General features: G+C 38.8%; 1 protein-coding gene across 1 annotated transcript; it reads left to right on the forward strand.

Moving 5' to 3' along the window:
• Positions 1 to 508: 508 nt before the first annotated feature.
• Positions 509 to 24,395, forward strand: pdhx (pyruvate dehydrogenase complex component X). The gene is made up of 11 exons (XM_058646420.1): positions 509 to 679; positions 2,584 to 2,667; positions 6,048 to 6,148; positions 11,285 to 11,484; positions 12,265 to 12,363; positions 16,268 to 16,433; positions 17,416 to 17,563; positions 19,943 to 20,001; positions 21,030 to 21,188; positions 22,567 to 22,631; positions 23,491 to 24,395. Exons 1-11 carry the CDS (start codon positions 544 to 546, stop codon positions 23,744 to 23,746), a joined length of 1,473 nt encoding a protein of 490 aa, XP_058502403.1. The 5' UTR covers positions 509 to 543; the 3' UTR covers positions 23,747 to 24,395.
• The last annotated feature ends 211 nt before the right edge of the window (positions 24,396 to 24,606 follow it).

The raw sequence follows: 24,606 nt of genomic DNA on the forward strand, positions 1-24,606 counted from the left end.
CTTAAATCTTCATATTTGGACATGTATCAAAACACTAAACATAATTCAATGCCAATTACATGGTTGTAATCGGCATTGAAGCAATGGGAATTTGAATTTGGACATGGGTTGGATCAACAACATGCACAATTCACGTACAGCAAAAAGCTGATCAGTTGCACATAATCCCATTTTTGCGAGAATGTACAGAAAATAAATTTAATCTTACAACATGACGCAAATATCTACTTTCCACGTCAGCCTGTGGCAATGTTGACAGTGAAAACTGATTATTCCGAGCATTTGAATTACGATTTGAACGCAACAGAGGAGAAGCGTCCTAGAAGGACCCCAAAAAGAGTGACTTATTTTAGCCTATTCGTTTTAATGTGTTAAAAAACATATAGCAATGTATTTTACAAAATGATAAATCATTTGAGCCAATTTAATTTGGTGCTAAAAAAAAACAACAATATATTTTGAGAAAAGTCACATCAATTCGCGCCATGCTTTTACTGTCAGGCACCTTTACGGACACAACCCACCGAGGCTGAGGACGACAACATGGCGGCTTCCTTGCGTCTGGGTCGCCAAGGAATTTTATTTGGCCTCAGATTTTCTAACTTAAATAAATGTTTGTGGGCAACAAACCCATGGCAGGAGCACGTCCGACATTTCTTTCCATCACCATGGTTCCTCGGTGAGTGCTGACAGCCTCATATAAGGATTACTGATGCCTTTTCAATGCTGACATTCTGTATCCTCGTAGTCTGTTTAGGTCGTGATTGTGATATAATATTACTTAGCTGTCGTTTTTCAGCAATATGACAGTTAACAACAGTCTTGTTAGCTATAGCCCCAACTGTATTATTTCAGGTTTTGCAGCCAGGGGAGGACTTGTAACGCTTGCCCTCTTGTGTTACACTTTTTTTATAAGAAAAGCTCAACTGCGGGTTATTCAGCAGAGCGTATTTAGGAAATGCTATTAGTGTAAGCGGTTTGCCCTATTTTAATTTAAAGGCTGCATGTTCCTTAAGGTAAACTGGTCACATAATGAGCATGAAGCATAAGTGTATATATTGCGAAATGGTTACAATGCATAACTTAATATATATATACATATGTATATGTATGTATGTATGTATATATCTATATATATGTATATATATATACATATATGTTTATATGTGTGTATATGTGTATATATATATATATACTGTATATATACTGTATATATATATGTTTGTTCTGGCTGTGTGTTCTAGCTACATTTCATTCACATGAACAAGTTAATTGGAATAAATGGTCAGACTGATATTTTTGCTTGAAGTAGAACCGGCACAGTCTAATTATTATTAATATTAATTTTGACTGCATTCCACTGTGGCTGAGTCATTGTGAAGTCTCTGGAGATGTAGACACTACAGCTGTGCGTCATGTACAGAAAAACTATATGGACTTTGCTGACCATTACAGCTTAATAAAGAATGATGTTGGTGATGATCAAGATAGTAACATAGATATCATAGTTATTTCACCTGTTGTCTGTGGTGGTAGTTCATAATTGTGTTTAATAAAATGTGTATATGATGTAGGTAAATGGCCATTATCAGCCATACAGAGGGAAGATAATGAGATATGTTTGTGTAACATTATGCTAGAAAATGCTGGTTTGAAGGATGATTAAAGTAAAGACATGTTTTGGCCTTCCTTCTGCACTGTGACATTGCCAAATACCCAGCAGATGGCAGCATTGCACAATGTGGAAAAAGTCCTCTATAGAAAGTTGAATTTATTGGCATACGGCAAAGGCATAAAACTTTCTATTAAATGAGGGAGAAAAACCTGAAAGAAGTGACAAAACCACTTGCACAGTTTGATTTTCGATGTTTTGTAGCGTTGGTACAGTGGACATTGTACCTCGAGGGAATTGCATTTAATTGATTTAATTGTATATTTAAGAGATATCTACATGCAGCATCCATTTTCGAGTAGGCACATATCACTTACGTTTTCTGTAAGTAATTTTATATCTTTGTGTGCTAGTCACTGTGCATACAGAATACCTTTTAAAATGGGAACATTCCTTATGAGTTATCATGTATTTTATGTGCAGCACTGTTGGCTAGTTATAAAGCTGTGATGCCACCACAGCTTGGATTTGTTTGCTTTCCTCAGGACAGCCACAAGACCCACGGTGCAACACAGTGCTTGAAGTCAGTTAAACTCTGGCTTTAGAGTGGCTACAGCTGGTGACAGACGGGGTCTTTGTTGGTAGCTGGAAGGCCTGCAGGCGTATGTGCATCTCTGTAGCCTCTAGTGCTGTGTCAGCCAGAATAACAAACAAATAAGTCACCTGCCAGCATTCTTCTTTCAACCCTGAGGTTTATTTAGCAGCCAAACACAGTGACTACTGGGCATGTTTCTTGATGCAGTTTGACATTTATACAGCTTAAAGTTAAATGACAAAGCTATAGGAAAGTTCTGAAAATATGTATACATTTTTTTTGTGGGAATAGTTTTGCCTTAGCCCCATGACCCACACATGACATTGCCACAGCCACTGCCTCAGTCTAAATTGCATTAATCTCTTCAATCCTCTAGGTGTCAGCCCACTCAAAGTGCAAATGCCTGCTCTCTCTCCCACCATGGAGGAGGGAAACATCGTCAAATGGCTGAAGAAAGAAGGTAAAAGAAATAGACTTTGTTTTACTATCTTTGTTTTAGAAGCTTGCTATATACATGTGTTTTTCTTGAATCCTAATTGTCCCTCACAGTCACTCAGAAAAACAAGCTCTGCATCCGTTTTAAGCAGAAAATGTGACTCTTCTCACAGTGATGGCCCAACATTAGCACTACTACATAATTTAATATGTTACACTTTCTTCTGTAAGGCATAGGTCTGACCAGTGGAGCAACTGAAGGTCTCTGGTGGCTCATTGACTCAAGGAAGCACAGCAGTTGCTATTTATCACTGCTTAGCAACTCTACCCAGCCATGCGCCTCAGTCACTCTCTCATTTATCAGCAGACAGCACACTGAATTCTGATTGGCTGCTCTCCTGTGTTGCCATGTGCTTCTGTGGCTCGGGGTGAGACATGTACATGTGTTTGTAAAGCAGAAGGGAAAATAAAGAAAGATAAATTCTCAGGGAAAAGCAAGAGACATCCGGGAAGGAACTGTCTCGCTCCAAATTCATTCAAAGCTTGAATCTTATTTCATGTTACAGCAGCACAAATAGTGCTTTTATTCTCTCAGCTTTTCTCTGTTCATGTCTCTCACGCTGATAGACACAGATGCATACACAAACGCATTGACAGCAGACATGGTTATACATTCCAACTGTATAAAAACACAATTTTGTTGTTTGTACAGATACTACAAATGGTTCCATGAGACTCAACCATGTGTTAAGTTTAAGGTCCACTGTATACAATTTTGGGTGACATAATTTTCATTGAAAAAAAGGAGATAAAGTAATTATACTTGATTTTATATAAATGTACAATTACCTTATTGGGCCTTATGTCACGAACCAGTTCAGATCTACGAAGACAGCTACTTTGGACCACCATGTTTTTATAATAGTCTGCAATGGACAGACTTGACATCTTTTGAGTTTTAATGCTAACTGTATAGGTTCTCCATTATTCTTTGAAGGGAAGAATGAGGTGAGGAATATTTAGCTGCAACTTGCAACTTCACTGTAAAAGCTGCTACATTTTGCACACCGTCCACGCAATCAGATCTCACAGGGTGGATGTTAATGCCAGGTCAAAATTGTACCCTTAGTAGAGTTGTTTGTACAGGTTATTATTGACCTGTATAATAAATAGAAAGCATAAAACACAAAGAATGACTCTGCTTGTATAAAATCTAGGTCAGTTTTACGTGTCAACCAAGGCATTAGACGACCAAAAACCCTAAACAAAGCCTCAATATAAAGGTCAGGCATGTTAAATGGCGACCAAGTAATACTGGGATACTATTTGGATAGTAAATATTATGAAAACTATTTCAATCAATTCTCACAAACATTACAATGCATGCATCTGTTAAGTCATAGACCAAAACAACAGTCTGTTTTTGTTTTTACTGCCTTTCTTTCTAGTGCAGCTAGGTGAAAAAGCTTGAGGTCACATGTTTAATCTTTAATACTTCACAACACACCTAACCCCTGGGGTCATACAGTGTTAAAGCCTCATACAAATCCAATCTTAACTCCACTACTGCTTGCTCTCAGGGGCTTCCAACATCAATACTGCCTCTGCTCTTTCAACCTTCCCCTCACCCATCCCGCACACTCTTCCCTTGACCCACCCATTTTCATTCCCATACAAACCAGCCTTCAATGCAATGAGCATGCCTTTTACAATTTAGATATTAATTTAAGATTTAACAACATTTATTTTTTACTCATGTTATTGCTGGCCTTGATTTTTCTGCTCTTTGCTATATCCCAAGATGATGACCTCTTACACCTTTTACTGCCAGAAAATAGAGACGTGACCAGATGTCAGATCTCAATAACCCTTGACCCTTAGCCCATATACCCTTACCTTCTCCCTGCATCTTAACAAATGGACATATGTCAAGAAGATGACTCATTTACACTGTGCATTGCCTCAAATGTCTAAATATCAGCAAGTGCTGCAAGCTGTAGCGAAACCAAAGCATTCACTGACTTCAACATTGAACAATTGATTCCTTCCAAAATAAGACTGTACAGCCAAACTACAGCAAAGTCTTCTTTTTAGTCTTGGTTAATATTTACATAATAAGAGAACATTATATGACTATTCATTATATACATTATATACAGATAACATATATTATCTGACTGCACTTGATGCAGTGGTTGTGGTTGTGTTAGACAATATATTCACTGCACTACACCCCAGTAGTATAGTATAATAGTATTCATTATCTAGTGTAGTGATTTGATATTTTTAATAGAGTTGGTTAGTAATTGTGTTTGTTGTGTGTTTGTATGCTGCCAAACTTACACCAAAACAATGCAATTTACTGCCTTTTTAGATAAAAGAGATCAAATTAAATTAAAATAAATTTAAATTTGGCCCGACCCTCAACAATATTTTTTGTTTCTCATGTGGCCCCTTGGGGAAAATAATAGCCCACCCCTGATGTAGATTCACCTCAATACAGTGAGCAGCTGAAACTGAAAAAAACATTTTAACTTCTTTAACTCCAGCATAGTTATGTTTCATTCTAAAAATCTCATAGCAGAAGTTAAAAACAAATGAATTCCTCATAGCAAGAGTGGGTAATGGGAGGAAAAATATTAGTAGGACCTTGTCAGTATTTTTAAGCCTCAGTGGTTTCCTTAGCCATTTATCTCCTCTCATAATTGGCCTAAAAAGACACTCGTGTTTCCAAATCCTGGTCCTCAGTGAGCCCTGTCCTGCATGTTATGCAATATTCAAATAATCAGCTTGACATCAAGCTCTGCAAAAGCCTGACAACAACCCATCAGGTGTGGTGGAGCAGGGAAACATCTAGAACATGCAGGACAGGAGTCCCCGAGGATCAGGACACTCAGTATAATTAGCAGATTCACAGAAGTACTGAACTTTAATGTACCTTTACCATATTACTTATGTGATATATTGAAATCTCACATATCTTCTTTTATCAGGGAAGAATGACCATCTTCTTTTTTCCACAAACACAAGAGGGTGAATTTGTCTCTGTGTTTTTCTAGAAGAAGCCCATGTGGGCTGTTCCACAAACTGTTAAAAACAATGTATTTAAGAATATAGAAGAAGTGAGGAGTTGCACTTAATTGCCATCTTTTTTCCCCACTGCTAAGCAGATGCTAATATATTCCAGCTCTGTCATGTGGTAGGGCAATGGGAATTCACTGGGCCTCGAAGATCTTGACTTCTATCAGATTTACTGCATTTCTGTATCTTACATTCTTTCCCATGAAACATTGATTCGGCTTTTCGTTTGATATGTGCATAATGGAAATAATGTTTTGGGTTTTTTTTTTTATAGCCAAATACATTGATTGATGTTTATTGCTGTATTGTGTTTCTTTACTTCAGGTGAGGCAGTGGCTGCAGGTGATGCCCTTTGTGAGATTGAGACTGACAAAGCTGTCGTTACCATGGAATCTAATGACGATGGCGTCTTGGCAAAGATCTTGGTGAGTGAGGAAAAGCTGATGATAAGATTAGATTATTTTATTTACAGTTACACATGAGTATGGCATTGACGTGTTACCTGGAAACTGAGGGTTTAGGTTGCATTATTTAAATTAAAATCTGTTTATATTGACTATCATAAGTTCTGGTGTCATTCGTGTGCAAGTCGATCATTCTTTGCATGCTAATTGGCTACACAAATCTTTTTTTCCCCATACAGTGATGGCAAAGCTTTGACAAGATGTCTTCAATGACAAATATGTCTCTCCTTCCATCCCCCCTTTGTCCTGTTTGTTGTTAAATTCTTAATAAGCAGCCAAAGACGGAGCAATCAGTTTTCTTTCATCAGTATTCCAGCACGTTTGTTTCTCTTAACAGATGGATGAGGATGTTTAATCTTTTGCTTTTTCACTATTCATGAAGAGATCCAAATACAGTAGTACAGTAATTAAAATAATATGCAGATTGTTTTTGGTTTCAGTGTTTTAACTGTAGGATGATGGTGAGGTGTTGTTGTTGTTTTTTTGTTTGCTGCACAAGAACCAAAAGCCTGCTCCATGTCATAAAAAAGCCCCCATCTCATAACACAACATGTACCTTGGCTGTGTTATTTAAGGGACCCTAACATTCTGGTGAAGCCCGAATGGAGCGGGGTTTAATGAGGCAGCGTGTCTGTCTGTGAAACCACCGTCATGCAAAACAACCAGTCGGCACTAGCAGATGTACATAACAAATGTCCACCCAGATACACGCTGCCCTTGCAGTAGTTAAATTATTGAATAAATAATAAGAGGGATGAACTGTCTATTAGGAAGAATAGGCTTGTATTTCATTTAATTTCATGCCTCTCATTTCATCCGCTCCCTTTTTTTTTTTCCACATTCCCCTACTCCATCCTTGTCTTCACTGCTGTGGGGATGAGGTAGTTTCCATAGCAACCATCCAAGAACTCGGGGTATAGGGCCTTGCAGCTGAGGCTGGCAGAGAAAGATGGTCTGCATTAGATAAGCTGCCTAGCCCCCAACCCCCCCCCCACAACCCTGATGGAGAGTATGTGTGTATTTATTAAGGAAAACAGTAACCGGCTTGTGGCATTATTTCAGAGATTTGTACACTCTTTTAACAAAGTACAGGCAAAGTGCCATCCACTTTGTCTGGGTCCGATTACATTAGCCTTCAGTGGTGTAATTGTGTCACCCCCAAGCACCCATTAGGTTTCTAATTTAAAGGCTTTGTAATTACCCGCCTGTGGCCAAAATGCTTTAACAGGCTGTAGTAGACGTGGAACTTCCTGTGCTCCATAGGGATTATTTATGGGGGTCAAATACTGCTGTGGCCCTCTAACAATTTCCAGCCATTGCTCTCAGGGGCTTGAGAGAAGGGAGCGCGAGCGTAAGATCTTGTTGTTACTGGTTTGTAGGGGGTAGGAGCTCTGGCACTGCAAGCACAGATTACTGAATCTCATCATACTCGTATTGTGTTGCCTTACCCTGACCTGGGGGGCTTCAATCTGAAAATCTGCCTTGGCTACAATCAATCATAGCCTGTAGGAATTGGCACACATTTACAAATGCAGCACATGGATGCACATTGCTCCTCTGTGTGCAGATGTTTTTAAAAATTAATGCTACAGAGGATAAAATGTAGCCTGTTGTGATTTAAAAAAAAAAAAAAAAGATGTATATGTGTATGAACAAGTATGTTGTATGAAGTGCAGATGTAATGAAAAGATACAGTTGATGAATATATTCATTGGTGGAGATATCAACACATTCTGCAATACTCACCTGTCAGTTTCCCCACTCATCATTCCCTTTCTCCCCCTCTCTTCATCTCCTCACACTGTAAACCCGTGGATCATTCCAAACACCAGCAGCAATGTGTCCCCTAAATCAATATTTAGTATAAATCACTTTCTTAACCCTCTGAGGTCAAAAACATTTGTCATATATCTACCTGCTTTTACTTTAATGAAGATCCTGGTACAATTTAAGAGATAGACAGATATTGCGATTGTGATTTGTGAACCTTTTTTTTGTGAAGCTTTAGTTCTGTATTGACAAATAATTTATCATGTATTCTAATGCAAGGATGAACTTAAATATATTATTTTTATTCAAAATCCTATGATAATAGCAGAGAAAAATTTAATTAAATCAATCAAAACCAAGTTACTGTATCCCTAAAATGGTCAATTTTGTAATTTTGGCATGCCTTTGTGTTTTTGAATTATAGCAGACGTCTGTTGCAAACACAAATAATGTTGCTGCAATGCTCTTCATGTAATATCTCATGTCTCACTTTGAAGAAGTCTTTAACTTATCTTTTTATGTGCATGCTGAGTACAAATCTATCTTCCTGTTGCAAGAAGATCTACTCGCACACTACAGGACCTGATGTCTCCTGTAGTTATCAGCCTTTGTTGAATATGCTAAAGGATTCACAGTATCCTGTCTGATGAAGTTATAAGTTGCTAACTGTGTAGACCAAGGTTAATGTAATAGAGCCATGTGGACTCTCAGGGGGCTTTTATGGCTGTATGATAACAGTTTGATTATAAGTAGGTTAAACCTCTTAAAAAGGTCTAGACTCAATTTCTTATATCATTATCCTCGCTGATGGGCTCTCAAGAGGTCCCTTAAGAGCCCTATCTGAGATCTGTATGATTTACAGTGAGAATGATGCCACTGAAAAGACTAACTGTATCCGAGTATAACAAACTGTCCTTGTTAATGTCACAATTAGTTTGCATTTACCAATGGAGAAAAGATGGACACGACATGAAGATCAGAGGTTGTGCATTTCACAAGTTGCACATCATGGTCAAAAAAATCATATTGCTATTCATTTCACTTATCGTTTTTGCATCTTTAACCATTTTCATTAAAAATGTTGTTTTGCTGAAACATATTATTTTCCAATTTGAAGTGTAAGATTTTTTTTGGCTGTCGAATCCCTGCGGTATTGCGAAATGTCACCGTAATGCTGTTTTGACATGCTGTCTTTATCAAATAATTGCAATGCATTTCAAGTTTGATATTTCACTTGGTCGTGTTGCACTTTCAATTATTTTGCTATCTTAATTGTGCAGCTCTACGTGTTTCCCATTAATTTCACTCAGAAGTCGTCCCGTTTAACAGGCTATGAAGGACACATTAGCATTTTGTAAACTGTGAAGGACGATTTGCTTTATTTGTATTGAACAAAAATGACATGAAGGGTGAATATTTCTAATATTTCATGCTCACAGTGGAGGTGGAGTTTTAATCTCACTTACTTCGCTTAAAAATAACATCTTTTACCAGAAATGAAACAAGTTTGGTTATGAGGTGTGAGCATCACTTAAACTTCCTTCCTATAGGTTCTGTTCAAAAACCATTTGATGGCAGTGTTGAGCTCCACTCCACTACAGTGCACTAAGCATTTGTTTATGCAACGACTCACTATGCCAACTATTTTGGAGCCTATGATCTTCCCTTGTGCTATGGCAGCGATCATGCACGTGTGTCTGCATGATTTGCAGGAAATAATGTTATTCCTCCTGGGAACGTTTTTTTTTGATCGTCACTATACTGCGACTTCAAACAGCTCCAAGCATCACCTGCAAAACTAATATAAGAGTTCATTCTGCTAAGGCTGCTGGGAAACATAATGTATTTATTTACCAATTTAAGCAAGCAACTTGCATAAATGTTGCTTCTTGATGGTTATTAAATGATGATCCATTAGCACATGCTGTTTTTGTGTGTGTGTACATATAATAATTTTACTTTATAATGAGTGTATGTACTATGTGTATCACTCAGTTTTGTCTCCTCCCCACTTATCTTATACAGATACTGTATCTTCAGGCTCGTGTCATGATACAATGCTTATTGTCGTAAAATATGTTGCGTGTCCACTCTCTGAAATGTAAGGAAAAGAAATCCCTGTGGGACTGACGACAGGGACTCTGCGGAGATTTATTGAAGCCCCGACTTCTCAAAGTAGCCCTGAGGGCCTTTCCCATCAATCACCTTCTCCTGGCCAAGAGGTTCTTTAGAGACAATAAAACCATGTAGACCATGTGTTTGCATACACATGCACAAAAAGGTAGTAATTGACATTGTTAGTTACAAGTCAGACCTACTGGTAAGAGTTTCATTTCATCTGAAAGGGTTGCTTATATTACAACCTGGAGCATTTTGTGTTGGTTTCTAAGGGTCCGGATAGCTTTTTGTTCATCATAATTCTTTAGAATACTGCTTTATGCTGCACATTGTTATAATAAAGGCATGGACGTTTTATGCTTGGATGTCTTTCAAAAAACATTTTCTTTTTAAATACAAAATCACATGGTTTATTGGCCCAAAACTGGTCAAGGTTGTATCGGTATTGGACAGTAAGAAGAGGTATTGTGCCATCTTGATCCACTGTAGGTAATGAATTAAATGGTTGGACTTCAATGCAACGAACTAACTTTAGCACAATGGTGACCAGTGTTTTTTTGTAATTTGGGAATTACACGTTATTACCTCTTGGCTGATGTTTGTTGATGAAAGGCGTTAAATGAAAGAAACATCAGAGCCAGGCTCAGATGCATCCATGTCTTCATCTTCTCCGTTTTCTTCATCTTTTGCTTATATTGAGCGCATCTTTAAGAGCATGGACACTGAGTAGATACCCTTTCCCGAAAGGAGATTAAGAGCAGCCACCCATCTCTGTGCAGTATTGTCCCTGGCCTTTCATTTGGACTGATCAATATTGACTGAGAAACAACACCTTTGGGGAGAGGAGCTAAAGGCTGGCTGTGGATTTGGATTACTAACAAGATCGTGAATCAATTGCTGACAGCTTTGGACCACATGAAAACACATCTACTGCACTCCGAGTGTCAATTCCAGCATACTCAGGTTTTTGTCACCTCAATAATGTGACAACATAGTGATTGAAATTGAGGCGAGTGAGAAGGCAGTGTCCCCTTCAAAAGGACTTCCAATAATGGCTGTCATTGACATCTTTTCATTTTTTTTTTGCACCACTTTACTTTCATTAATGTCCTTTTTTTATTCAAATTATACAGCAGAATACCTTATTCATTGCTCCGCTAATCCAGTGTGTGTTTTCAGTGACAAGTACCTCTCTCAAACTCTTCACAGATGGAGGAGGGCAGTCGCAACGTGCGCCTGGGTACTCTCATTGCCCTCATGGTGGAGGAAGACCAGGACTGGAAGCAGGTTGAGATCCCACCTCCAGATGCTCCAGCTCCATCTGCACCTGCTATGCAAGTAGCCACTGCCCCAGTGGTGTCCCCTGCTGCTTCCTCTCCACCTCCAACAATACCAGCCACGTCAGGACCGTGAGTGCTGATTTATTAATTTGAACTGTTCAAATCATACCCCACTACTGTATAGATTGTTCTTAATCAAGGTGCAGACACTTGGTTATAAGATGTAGAGACTTGCTTATACCTCCAGAGTGATTAGAGTGCTATGTACACATCAATGTGGCAATAATGGAGGATCACAAGCCAAATACAGTATGATTCAGATTTATTTGCTGTTGGTCAATTTTTTGTATAAATAACTAGCCACTGGTTGAGTTTATTATTGGAGGAAAGGGCTGTGTTAACATTAAAACCAAGTTATGCCTTTTCATTTTCAAATCCACTTCTTACATTCCCGCCCTGTGTGGTGTAAATATTCACAAGCAATGACAATGAGTAGGATGGTCCCATTTTTGTTTAGTTCAGTTTTAAATTATTCCACTACCATCTAAATACTGAATAAAATGATCTTTCTCTGAGAGACTCTGATAGCCCCAGTTTACAGTTTAGATTATCATGTGGGAAGTCAAAGGAGCTGCCACGGAACAAGCAGGGCTTATTTGTTAAGCAAATATTTTATGCTTATCTTGTCCACATATTCAGATTTGCACCTTGGCTGCATCACTGTATCACACTGACAGCAATGAAAGATGCTGTGTGTAGAGGATTATAGTGTATGATGAAATACATGCAGGAAAGGAAGATATGTTGTGTACAAGTATATGCAGTGGGAAAATATATTGGACAGCTTCAGCTTGTATTGTTAGACACTGAAAGCAAATGTGTTGGTTATCTCATGTTGTCCTTGTTCAGCTTACGTCTGAGTCCAGCAGCAAGACACATCCTGGACACCCATGGTATAGACCCAAAACTCGCCACACCCACTGGACCAAGAGGACTCATCACAAAGGAGTGAGTATAACCGAAGAATGGGTCAGCTTTAACATGGCATCCACACCATCACTCTTAAGTCATAAAACGCACCAATTTTGTCATGTTCACATCTGGCATTTTCTATTTCTCACCCATGGGTCTTATCAACCACAATGTATCCTTTCCTGATTATCACACATTGATTAAATAACCCTTTTCTGAAAGAAAATAAACTGCCATTAGTGAATGTAATTGGGATAACAAGCTAGTGTGCAGTTTAATTCTCCTCCCATTGTTATTTCCTTATACCCTTAAGTGTTAATATGGTCACAAAGACAAAGCGTGCTGAGGTCCCAATACATACGATACACACTGACATGAATTTAAGAATACTGAAAACGGGTAACAGAAATATTTGCTATAATAAGATATTTTTTTAACGCTGTTTTATCTTGTCATTTTTTGTTTCCGTCACAGTGATCTGAAACAAAGCTGTTGTGATACAGGTTGTGGGGTGATGGATGTATTGTGATATGTTGTGTGACCACGACATGGTTTAGATTTAAGGTGCTGCAATCCTGTTAAATTGTGAAGTCATACACACACACACACACACGCACACGCACACACCTCTAATGGGCACCTGCTGTCAGCAGGGACCTGATTGAATGCTCTTGTTACCCACCTAACACCCTGCTGGGGAAACTCATTTAGCAACTTCTGTCACCATAGCAACCAAATCTCCTGGACCAACTGGTGACCATAGAAACTAAAACCATATGTTTTTGGAGGGGATTGATTTATCATCCAGTAAACCAGAAATACATTGGAAACTTTATAAATCAAATATTCTTGATAAGTATTCGCGTTTCCTTCTTTGTGCTAATTTTGTTTTAGATGTAACAGAAAAGCTAAGTTGAATCTTAATTTCTGATTTAACCGCATCAGTTTAAATTGTTGATTTATTTATTTTTTTAGAAATGAGGCTTGCATGAATGGCTTGGTTATTCTCTTATTGACATCAAAGCTGGCTAATTAGCTCAGAGACAAATGAAGGCTGATGCTAAAGGAAGGCAGAGGAAGAGTCTGGGGGATGAGAGACTCTGCAGGCAAATAGGGTTTGTGAAAAAAAACAACGTGTGCCTTAGCTAAGAGGCCTTCATGAACTGAATGATTGGCTCCTCCAAACTGTTTTCTATTTTCTGGACCAGGCATAGGGAAAAAATTAACAGACTTCTTATAAGGCATCTTCTTTTTCATGTATTTCTGTTTGGAGAAACCAAATTCAGGGTGTTGAAAACACATTTTCAGAAGAGGATGGAACACAAATCTGTTGAGTACACAGAATATTTATAATTAAGAAACATCCTTACAAATAGTTTTTATGGAAACTCCAAAGAGGGATTGTAAGCTGAAAGTCACAAGCTCTGGTTGCATATGATTTTATGACTGTGGCATTCTCATGGATGCATTGATTATTGATCGGTGTCAGGTGGCTGCTAGCGCACATAGAAATCCGCTAGCTTTATAACATCATTTCATCTAGTTACAACCTTGGTAACTTTATTCTTTATTATGAAATGTCTGAGACGAGGTATAAAATGTTGGCTGTTGGCTGTTGGCTGTTTATTGTTTATTTTCTCTCCAGAAACCCAATCTTCTTGTGTGAATAGTTTCACATAGGCTTAGCTCCTTCAGGAGACCCGATTTTCCTTCCTTTGTCCTTTGGCACATCAGATAACACTGAAACCAAGGAATGATACCCCTCCCATTCCACAGTGTTCTCTAGTGGGGCCCCTCTATAGTGGGCATGAAAAACTGAGGTCAAGCAAACCAATGCTGAGATCATAGCATGTTACATAATCCACTCCGCGCCAAGGTACCATTGTTGTCATAAATAGAAAAGCTAAAAGGCAAGGCTAACATAGTAACGTGTAAAGATGATTGATGGTTTATACTTAATAAGGGATCATACCAGTCTTTGCATTTGCAAGTATACATTTGTCAGCAACCCACTGATTTCCATGATTAAGTATGGTGTATTGAACAAAATGTTGCTCGTTTAATCATTTGCAATGGTTCCTTTTGAGTTTTCTGCTATTATTGTAAAAGCTGCTCCTTTTTTTATTGTGCTTTTCTATATAAAATAATCCAGCTTTAATGTAAATATTCTATGATAGTACTTTACTCCAGCATTCCATTACTGTGTAGTGTAACACTGACTTTTTATTGATCAACACACTGGTATTTGTAACAGTTCGACTTGTGCTTGTTCCTTTGCTTTCTGACATGGACAAACCTACATCCACACATGATCTGAAGCTCACAGTTCAGAATACACGAACAACCCACAGTTAAAAACAATGTGTATGCGATACATCTTCGGCGTTATTCCTCTTTGACACGATGTCAGGCCACAACAGTTTTTTTTTATTTAAGCTTGTTCCTTGTTTCAGTCCAGTGGAGCAGTTTTCAAGACTACACCGCTCTTTGTCCCATCTTAGCTTAGGAGGCAGTGCAAGATAAAGTTTATTCATGTGTGTCTGTTTACTTTTAGTGCTTATTTTATTCGTGCCAATGTGTATGTGAGTGCTTCTCTCCTTCCCTATTTAATATTCCAGTCACCATCTCCCAGTCTCTCAGAAGCTGTCAGTAGTGGTTTAAATAGTTGGTGTGAGCACATGCCAGCCTGCTACACAAAAAGTATCTATGGTGTCATCAAGTGGCTACTGTGCTGCTGCTGTTGACCTGACTTCTTCTTTTTTTTCCTCACAGAAACGTTGTATGGATTTATATACAGACCTCATATATAATGGGGGTTTTTTTTCACTTGGTTGATCTTTGTGCGACATTTATGTTGGATTTTCTCATTTGTTTTTTTTTTGCAAATATTAGATGCTCGGTCACTTCTGTTCTCTTAGGCAACCTAGGGGATTTCCAAGTTGCCTCATTCCCTCTACAAACAAATACTCACACAAATTAAAGAAAAGGAGGAACTGGTCATGGGAGAGGAAAAAGGAGAAAATAGCTGTGGGGCCTAGACTGTTCCTGGCTACATGGTGAAGTCAGAGACAGCTGGTCCAGACAAAAGACTGCATGCATATGGGTAGCTGGACCCTAATGCATTGAATTAGAATCACTGAGCTTCAAGCAGGCACACCTGATACCTGCCCCCATCCTATTGCTTTGGTTGTGGAAATTAGTGGGTTCCCTCAGTACTGTGCGTAATTATAAATACAAGACATTTATGCAACAAAAAGGCATATACACACCAGAAATTTAAAATGTCTGAGCTATTTTTTTGTGCCTTCTTTAAACAAATATTACTTAAAAGTGTTAATGTGTCACTATACTAGTGGAGAGAGAGAAATGAATCCATGACTGTCACCTGATCCTTTCTGGCTTGATGGTGTTTTTTGTGACTTGCAAATTATTATCAGCGTCTGTTCACACTAGACAAAAAATAGAAGCCAAACAAAACTGCCACTGCATTAGAAACATTAGCTTGTCAGATAAGAGAATTGTGAGAGTTAATAATGTAATATTCAACATTGTTATGTACTCTCTCTCTCTCTCTCTCTCTCTCTCGCTCTCCCTTTCTCTAATTTGATTTATAATGGTAAAGAATCATTTTCTTTTCATCGAAAATGAAATGGTTGAATTCAGCTCTTCAGAGTAAAATTTCGACCACTGTTGATTAATATCATAAAAAATAATGAAAAGACACAATCTGCCAGGGACACAAAAAATTCATCATGAATTAATTTTGAATGTGCCACCAATAATTTTTTGCTCCATTTTGTTGAAATGTTTTAAATTCATAAATAGTTCTTCCTAACCTGAATGACACTTAAAGTTCTTTTTTTTAATGATTTGTTGAATTGTTGGTTTATAAAAATGAACTCCCTTTGTGTGTCTTTTTCTTTCTTTCTTTTTTTTACAGAGATGCATTGAATCTTTTGAAAATGTCTCCTGCACCCAAAGCAACACCAGCTGTGGCTGCCCCATCTGCACCGAGTCCTTCTCCCTCCCTGGCAGCTACACCTCCGCCCCCAGGCAGCAGACCAAACATCCCCCCACTGTCTGTACCAGGGAAGCCAGGAGCACCAGTGAGCACTCACCACACCATCTCTCACTCACATACCACACTGCTGTAGTTTCATAACACTACCGAAACATTTGGCTTGTATCAGAACTCTAAAGGAATTTAAATGCCACTGCCTGTAATTGTCATTCTGGCTCTTTAGTCTCATCTCTCTACTTGTTTTCCTCCGAGAACATAAATGTTATCATGTAATTTCTAATAGCTATGTTCTTTTATACCCCATACTGGTCGAAAAAACTGTTTAATCCCAAGTTATTCATCAATGGGAATGTGTTTTTTTGGCATTCACTCCCAGGTCAAATGACTGCAATGCATGCAGTTTTATTAGCTTTCGGCATCAGTGGGGAATGTAAGAGCTCTATTTGCCAACGGTATGCCATTTTTGCCTCAATGCTATGCATTAATGTTTGCAGCGATGCTTTTTCATTACTATTATTATTATTATTTTGGACAGTGCTCAATATTGTTTATTTCATCAGCTGGATTGCTTTAAGGAGAGACTTAAGTAAGAGATGCAAAGTAGTAACCACCGTAACATTATCACTGAGAACAGTGAAGTTGTAACTGTTTTTTCTTCCAATTCCTTTTGTTCTTCTGTGAAATCACAGTTCACTGGAGTTGAAAAAAACAATTACTGGTAATGGGAATCATGTAGATCACCTCTTGTAGTGGCTTCACCCAAATTTGAAATCCTGGGTGTTTTTTTAGTGTAAAAAAAGTCTTTAGTATCTGTGTGATATTGTTTAAGTCTTTATGTGTGTATGCTGTGAAATAATACCCATTGATGTAAAAGACATATCAATAACCAGATGGACACTTTTTACACAATCAGGCAGGTTTAATCAATGCTAAACTCCTTGACAAAAACTTTACGTTGTCAAAAGTTATGCATTTTTTTCAGTGATTAATAGCAGGTGGGATACATCTGACTTTGGCTTTGTCCTTCCCTTTCCCCTGTGGTTTTTCTCTCTGTGGTCTTCCTTTAGGGCACTTTCACGGAAATCCCAGCAACAAATGTCCGCCGCGTGATCGCTCAAAGATTGATACAATCCAAAACCACAATCCCCCATGCGTATGCCTCCGTTGACTGTGATATGGCCGCCGTCATGCAGCTCCGCAAACACTTGGCCAAAGGTAAATACACGTGACTTGCACTTCCAGTCCAATCCAACTTTGTTTATAAAGAACTTTAAAAAAAAAAACAATAAAAGTTGAAACAAAGTGATGTACATCAGAGATAAATAAATAAAACAAATCAAATATAAAAATTACCTTATTGTAATAATAATGATAATGATAATAAGGCTAATAATAAATTATGGAGAGCAGAGAAACCCAACAGTTCACACAATGAGCAAGCACTAGGCATCAGTGGAGAGAAAAAACTCCCTTTTAACAGAAGAAATTTCTGACAGAACCAGACTCAAAAATGTGCAGCCATCTGCCTCGACCGGTTGGGGTGAAAGGAAAAATAGGGGACAGAGGAGAGGTGAGGGAACAGGTGGGGGGGAGAAAGGACAAGAGGGTGATGAGGTAGAGACAGAAGAAAATAATAGCCTCGAAAAACTGGATCTGGATCCTGCAGCCTGCAAGATGAGGACACAGAGAGAGAGAGAGAGAGGAAAGAAAGAAAAGACACAAACTGGGGCGAGAAAGAACAAAGTTAATGATATACAATAAAGTTAGTACAGAGTTCTGTAAAACAACCACAGTGGACTAATTAGCGCTACCATGTATGTGCACATTTTAACGCTGTAACATTTTTGTCTGTGATATTTTAAAACGGAAGCTTTACCATGAAGATGTGGATTTCAAGGTTTTCACATGACTGCTCATTTGACAAAGATGACAGTCTCTGAAAAGCATCCAAGCATGGCTTATAAAAACACTCCAGTCCTGATCTTAATCCTATTGAACATTTATGCAAAGATCTGAAAAATACAGTGTGCATCAGGCACTTTTCAAACTGGAGATGACGAGAGCAGTTTGCTCAGGAAGACTGGGCCAAAATACTTGTTGGCAGAAGGAGAAGTCGCATTTTTTTAAATATATATTTGAATAAAAAAAACCTGCATAGCCTGGTTTGTGTTAAACATGGAATAAATAACGATGAAGGCCAATTATTTTTGTCAGTCTCAAGTTATTTCTGAGATAGTTGCGGGTTCTTGTGAGAGAGTACCAACATCGACAGATCTGCTCTCTCTTCATGCTATAAATCAAGATGCCAGGCTGATCATAGCCGATCAGATGTCGATTAGACACACAAACTAAGATACATCAGTTTAGTTGTTTTGATGTGCTGACAGACAGGGGAGTTACTGTAATTGGTCCACTGAAGTAATTACATTTCTATCTGGTTCAAAGTATTTCAAATGAATTCTTGAGTGTTGGCTCTTGTACGTCCTGTGTGATGAATGAAAGTATTCATGATAAAGAAGCGCATCGAAAGGCATATGTGTGAGGGCAGTGTGAGCCACAGGAAAGCAGCTGTGTCCATCTCTGAGATAGGTACAGATGGAGCTTCGGTCTGGTCGAACACGAATGTTAAGCAACATACAAACAGGACACGGTGAGATCTTTTCCATATTTTGACAAGAGAAAGTACCCTTTACTTTCTCTGCCCCACATCCTCCTGTAAAAAAAACTGTTATTGAGCAAACCACAGGTTCCTGTGAACACCCATCAGGATGTGTGGTTCTGAGAAACAGCTATGTCACAGCAGTTACCCTTCAGCTCTTTGCTTTGTTAAATGACATTAATGTTTAATAACTGCTTTTTTACACAATTCTTAAACCTGAACTATGCTGCTTTCTTGTATTCATACAGCAAGACTGCTGTTTCAGTTTCTTAGTTTTTTTTTTCCCCCGAGCTGTCAAACTGCAAATCTCCTCAGTTCCTGTGTCTTTGATGGAGGAAACAGGACGGCCATTCCTGACCTATTAGCGAGGTTGTGTTTGCGTGCGTGTGTGTGTATTAGGGATTCGCTCTCCGGTTGTTTTTGTGGACTCTCTTTGTTCAGGAGCAACGCGATTTCACGGTTAGCTCGTTAATCACCCTGCTCACAGCGTTGATAGCGGTCTAGAGCAGCACTAATGGAGGCAGGCAAAAGTTGGCAGCCATCACCAGACCAAACCTGCTCAGCCCTCTGGTGTCATACAGACAGAGGGGAGGGGAGCAGAACTGGTGGTCATCACTCAGTCCAATAGACGGCATCAACAGTTTTACACATGAATGAATGTCCAGTATCGTTCATTTACAAAAATGTGCATGAAATGGAGATACGTATCTGCTGTATATTTTCCATCGAGAATGTTGAACCTTTACTATGTAGTTTTGTGTAGTATACTATGTCCCATGTATTGTAATATATGTTGTCATCCCTGTCTTTGGCCTTACAGAGACAATACCTACCACACCAGATAACTTTAGAACTAAGTAACTAGATGTGAAAAAGCAGGAAAATTCTTTCTTGAGCTTGAATCAGACTCACTCGCTCTATCTTTGTCTTTTCAGAACAAATCAAAGTGTCTGTTAATGACTTCATTATCAAGGCAGCTGCTGTGACGCTTAAAGTAAGTATGGTTTAAAATGTTGTTGCTGGGTTTTGTGTGTGTGTGTAGTTGTTGTTGTACAACTAAACCTCTAACTATTATCAGGTCTTTTAGTCCTTAAATAGACTCAACACACAGTTCATACTGTCAATTATTCCCTAGTCAACACTGATCCCTGTTGTCCCTGTTGCTAAATGTCCAGATGCAGCATCAGCTGCTAGAATTACTCTTGCCCTCTCAAAAATGACTTTTACATTTTTATAGGAAAACTTTAAAGAAAGCATATTTTTCTTTGTGAGGTACACATGGTGGTAAATGCCGTTTAAAAACAGATATGAACCTCTGGTAATTGCCTTATTCCAGCAGGCAATGTCCCAGCAGCATCTGATAAGAACAACATTGCCCGTAACCTTTTCTTTTTTTATGACTAAGCATGGAATATCTTATCTGCGTCAGTGAATGCGGCCACCTTCAGCATTCGCATCGACCAGGCGTCACAAGACAAATACAGAGGGGAGACGTTCATAAAATACTGCTGTAATAATAAGTGTGAGGAATGTGGAGTGTAAATGTCACGCAGAGCAACACAAGGCCATCTCATTGTCCAGACCTCATGTGTTACTGTTGGTACAATATCCCTTTTTTTGCTTCCACTTCAAACTGAGGGGCATCATTTGTGGAGTTGTATTTTGAGGCTATTTCTTTGATACCGTATTGATGAACTGGTGTATTTTTTATGCAGATCCCATAGAAATGTTTTACTTTTGCAGTTTCTGAATAGCCTCCACCATGTCAGGATATCTACATTTTCTAAATACAGAGAATACCTTTTAGGTCAGCTCATATAGTAGTCACCAAATTAATTAATTAATGATTTCTACTGCAATATAATGCTTTTTTATGCTGTCATATTTCATCAATGTAGATGTTACAGGTTGTGTCAGATTTGTTTTTCCTCTGCTATGAAGACCATGGAAGCACCATGTGAGCAGCAAGCATATCCCCATCACCATCTGGCTGACTTTGGACGTTGTTTTTAATCTTTTTAGGAGATGCCAGAAGTAAATGTGACTTGGTCTGGTGATGGACCCCGTGCACTCGATTCGATCCACATTTCAGTCGCTGTGGCCACTGACAAAGGCCTCATCACTCCGATCATCAAGGATGCTGCAAACAAAGGAGTGCAGGAGATCTCCGCTAATGCTAAGGTAAATGTTCCAGGACCTGAGATGAGATGGGTCGATCCTGGAACAATATGGTATCGTATCGGGGTAAACTTGTGATGCGTTATTCTAGCTGTGGGGGCGTTCAGTGCAGCGCCCCAGGTGAAGACATGGAGGCTGTCTGTTTGTACGTGGTATTAGATATGGGAGTTGAGGTTTTTGAGTGTAGCACAACTGTATAAGAGCACTATCGTTGTGTTTATCTGGCTACAGCTCACATATTTCCCTCTTATTGTGATTGCGATGAGAGGAAATCTACTTCAAATCATGTAGACAGATGTTGTTAGGTCTCAGGTAGCTTGACATTAGGTTCCAGCTCTCACTGAGCACAGTGAAGACATAAAGGACGGCTCTTTTTCCTGCTCACAGAATATACAAACACACTCATTTTCCTATTGTCGTCATTGGGAAATGTGTCTTCAGCTCAGCAAGGCGAGACCATTAGCATACAACACCAGAAAAGTACAAACTCAAAAGAGGAAAAACATCATTAAAACCAGTAGCAAAGAAAATCAACATGCCAATAGAAGTGAAAAATAATGCATCAATAAGAAAGAGCTGTCTGCCTATTTTAGGCCACTGATTGAGACTGGGACAAATGAGTTCTTAAAGTGATTAGATTTGTAGCTTTGAACTCTGTATGGCACATGTGATTTTCTGTGGTTGTTTAATGGGGATGTAGGTTATGGCCCAAGGAAGAAACAAAGATTTTGGAGGTGAATTGGTGTTGATTAAGAGTTTAGAGAAGTGTTTTGGCACTGTGGGAAACTGAGTGACCTTGGCGGAGGTTTACTTTTGAGTGCGATGTCCAGTTGAAGTCTTTCAACAAAGAAATGTATCTGAAAAGGAACATTTTTGATTAACTGTCCAATTCTTTTTACTTACTTTTAAAAATAGACAAGGTCTGCGGTGATAAAAATATAATAAAAGCTTAATTGGTATATTTAGTGGTGTTTAGCTTTAATAGGAAAATATGTCACTTTGTTTTTACATCTCTTTAATACTAATAATAATACTTACGGTGACAATAATAATGATGATGATAATATATTATTATATTCATATAGCACTTTCAAAGGTCCAAAAAAGGCACAACTTTAGCTTACATTACTTTTGGGAAGACACATTTTGATGCATCACCATGAAACTATTGTGCAGATAAATAACAACAGGTCCAAGTTTTCACTGATCCTGTTTATAAAGGAGATAAATCCTGAGACGGTGCCTCTTTGATAAGTTGTGGTATTGTATAACAGTTAGAGCCAATACTTAGTGTTTGCTTATGTCTTTTTCACATGAAAAAAAATCAAGAGCCCTGGTGATTTATCGTGTTTATAAGTGATGAGTGATTCTTCTTCCCCAGGCACTGGCCCAGAAGGCTCGAGCTGGAAAACTTTTACCCGAGGAATACCAAGGAGGCTCATTCAGGTAAACATAACAGATCATCTCTTGGGTTAAAAAAAGAAGAGGCAAATAGGAAGTCGTGACTTCATAAAATTTGATGTTCTTTTTTTTTTCAATTTTCTCTACTCACTACATGTTATTTTTTGTTATGTGCAGAACAGAGGCCCTTTCATCTTTAACATTGTCTGTCTCACAATTCCCCTTCCTGCCCGTTGATTAGATAATCATCATCAATTCCCATTATTATCCCTTAATTCTGGTTTCATTGAGTCTGCTCATGATGCATTATGTATTCATTATGTATATTCATGTTTTCCTGTGGCGCTGCTCTGTGCAGTGGTCGTGGAGGGTCTTCAGTTACTGTGCCTTCAATTGCCGCAAATAAAGTGAAAGCAAGGCTTTTTCAGCACATTAGAATTAATGGTGTCGTTGAGACATAAATGGGGTTTCTGTGTCAGGCAGAAGCGATGTATTACTGTGTGGAGATGCGGCCAATCCACTCATCCTCCCGAGGAAATGTGTGTTAGCCCTTTCTATATTCATTTCCCTTTTTCCCCCTGAGCTACAATTCTCATTAAGGCACAATTGTAAACTGACATCTGTTCAGTTTTACTGACCATGCACAGCATTTTAGGGAGAGATGTGGAGGCTGGTTCCTGATCTGTGTTCTTTTTTATAAGTTGCTCACCGTGCTTTATATTTCTACGTTTAATTCACGCTCTGCTTTTACTCAATCACTTCAAAGAGTCATTTCCTTTTATTGCATTGCTGAGAGGGTTTTAGAATCACCATTATGTCCACTTTGATGCTTATTTCCCTTGCTTATTTGACCATTGATGTAATATGTCCGCTGCTCTCTCACCACCGATTCCCTCTCTGACAGCATATCTAACCTGGGGATGTTCGGAATCACCGGCTTCAGCGCCGTCATTAACCCTCCTCAGGCGTGTATCCTTGCCATCGGGACATCCCGGCCAGAGCTGCGGCTGAGCGAGGATAACCAGACCCTGCGCACCCAGCAGCTTATGACCGTTACGTTATCCAGCGATGGACGACTCGTGGATGACGAACTGGCCTCGCGGTTTCTTGACAAATTCCGCGCCAACCTCGAACAACCACGACGCATGATTCTAGCCTGAGAAATAGATAGAAAAGACGCTAAGGCACAGTAAAGGCTGCCTCATGTTTTCACAGCGAGGTTCCCGTTTATTTTTGGTTCAGGGTTACAAATTAATTGTGTCAACTTCAGTTTGTGTATTAACCTCATCTTGTAGTTTGCTGCTCAGACGTAATTAACAAGCCTTTTTGTCTGAGGAGTTAAAATTGGCTCATGCCGGAGTGATACAGGATTCTCTCCCAGGGCTGCCAAATATTCCCAAGACAGATCTTACAAAGCAGGAAGTCCACATACTAAAATAGGGACGATCGTTCATCCACACCAGTGTTGTGTGTGCGTGTGTGTTTATATTTAAAGTGGAATCTCCAGTACTGTTGTATTATTAATACACATGCAATAGAATGTGGGGTTGTAAAACCTTCTGTGTACATTAATTACAAAACATATTGCAGCGTAGGGCTCCATTAAGGGTAAACTATTATACAGTTTCCAGTTGTTACAAATTTCAAAACAAAATCTGAGCACTTGTTCATGTTAATATATTTTAACTTATTTAAAAACAGATGCTGTGACATGCCATGAAACTGATCCTTCAAGTCCATATATTTTGTAAACGCAGCTATTCAGGTTTTGGTGACTGTAGATGCCAATAAAACACTGTTCAGCCCTCAGATGTCTATGTGTGTGTGTGTGTGTGTATGTGCCTCATTAAAGCATCTTTCTCTCCACCTACATGATGTAGCACTGCTACCAGGGAAACCACAGATGGGTGTATATGTGTGCCTGTGTCCGCGCGTGTCTCCATTTAATTAAAATCTAAAGAGATTACACAATTGTTATTTCAAACAAGCCAATTAGGATAATTTGCTGAGTGGAGTATAC

This window comes from Solea solea, chromosome 12 (assembly GCF_958295425.1).
Source record: "Solea solea chromosome 12, fSolSol10.1, whole genome shotgun sequence".
Taxonomy (NCBI): domain Eukaryota; kingdom Metazoa; phylum Chordata; class Actinopteri; order Pleuronectiformes; family Soleidae; genus Solea; species Solea solea.

Bases quoted from the DNA above. Each gene is read 5' to 3' on its own strand.
- pdhx (XM_058646420.1), top strand. From the start codon at position 544: ATGGCGGCTTCCTTGCGTCTGGGTCGCCAAGGAATTTTATTTGGCCTC. The intron at 17,564-19,942 runs GTAAATACACGT...TTGTCTTTTCAG, and splicing joins CCGCAAACACTTGGCCAAAG to AACAAATCAAAGTGTCTGTT. The intron at 22,632-23,490 runs GTAAACATAACA...CCTCTCTGACAG, and splicing joins TACCAAGGAGGCTCATTCAG to CATATCTAACCTGGGGATGT.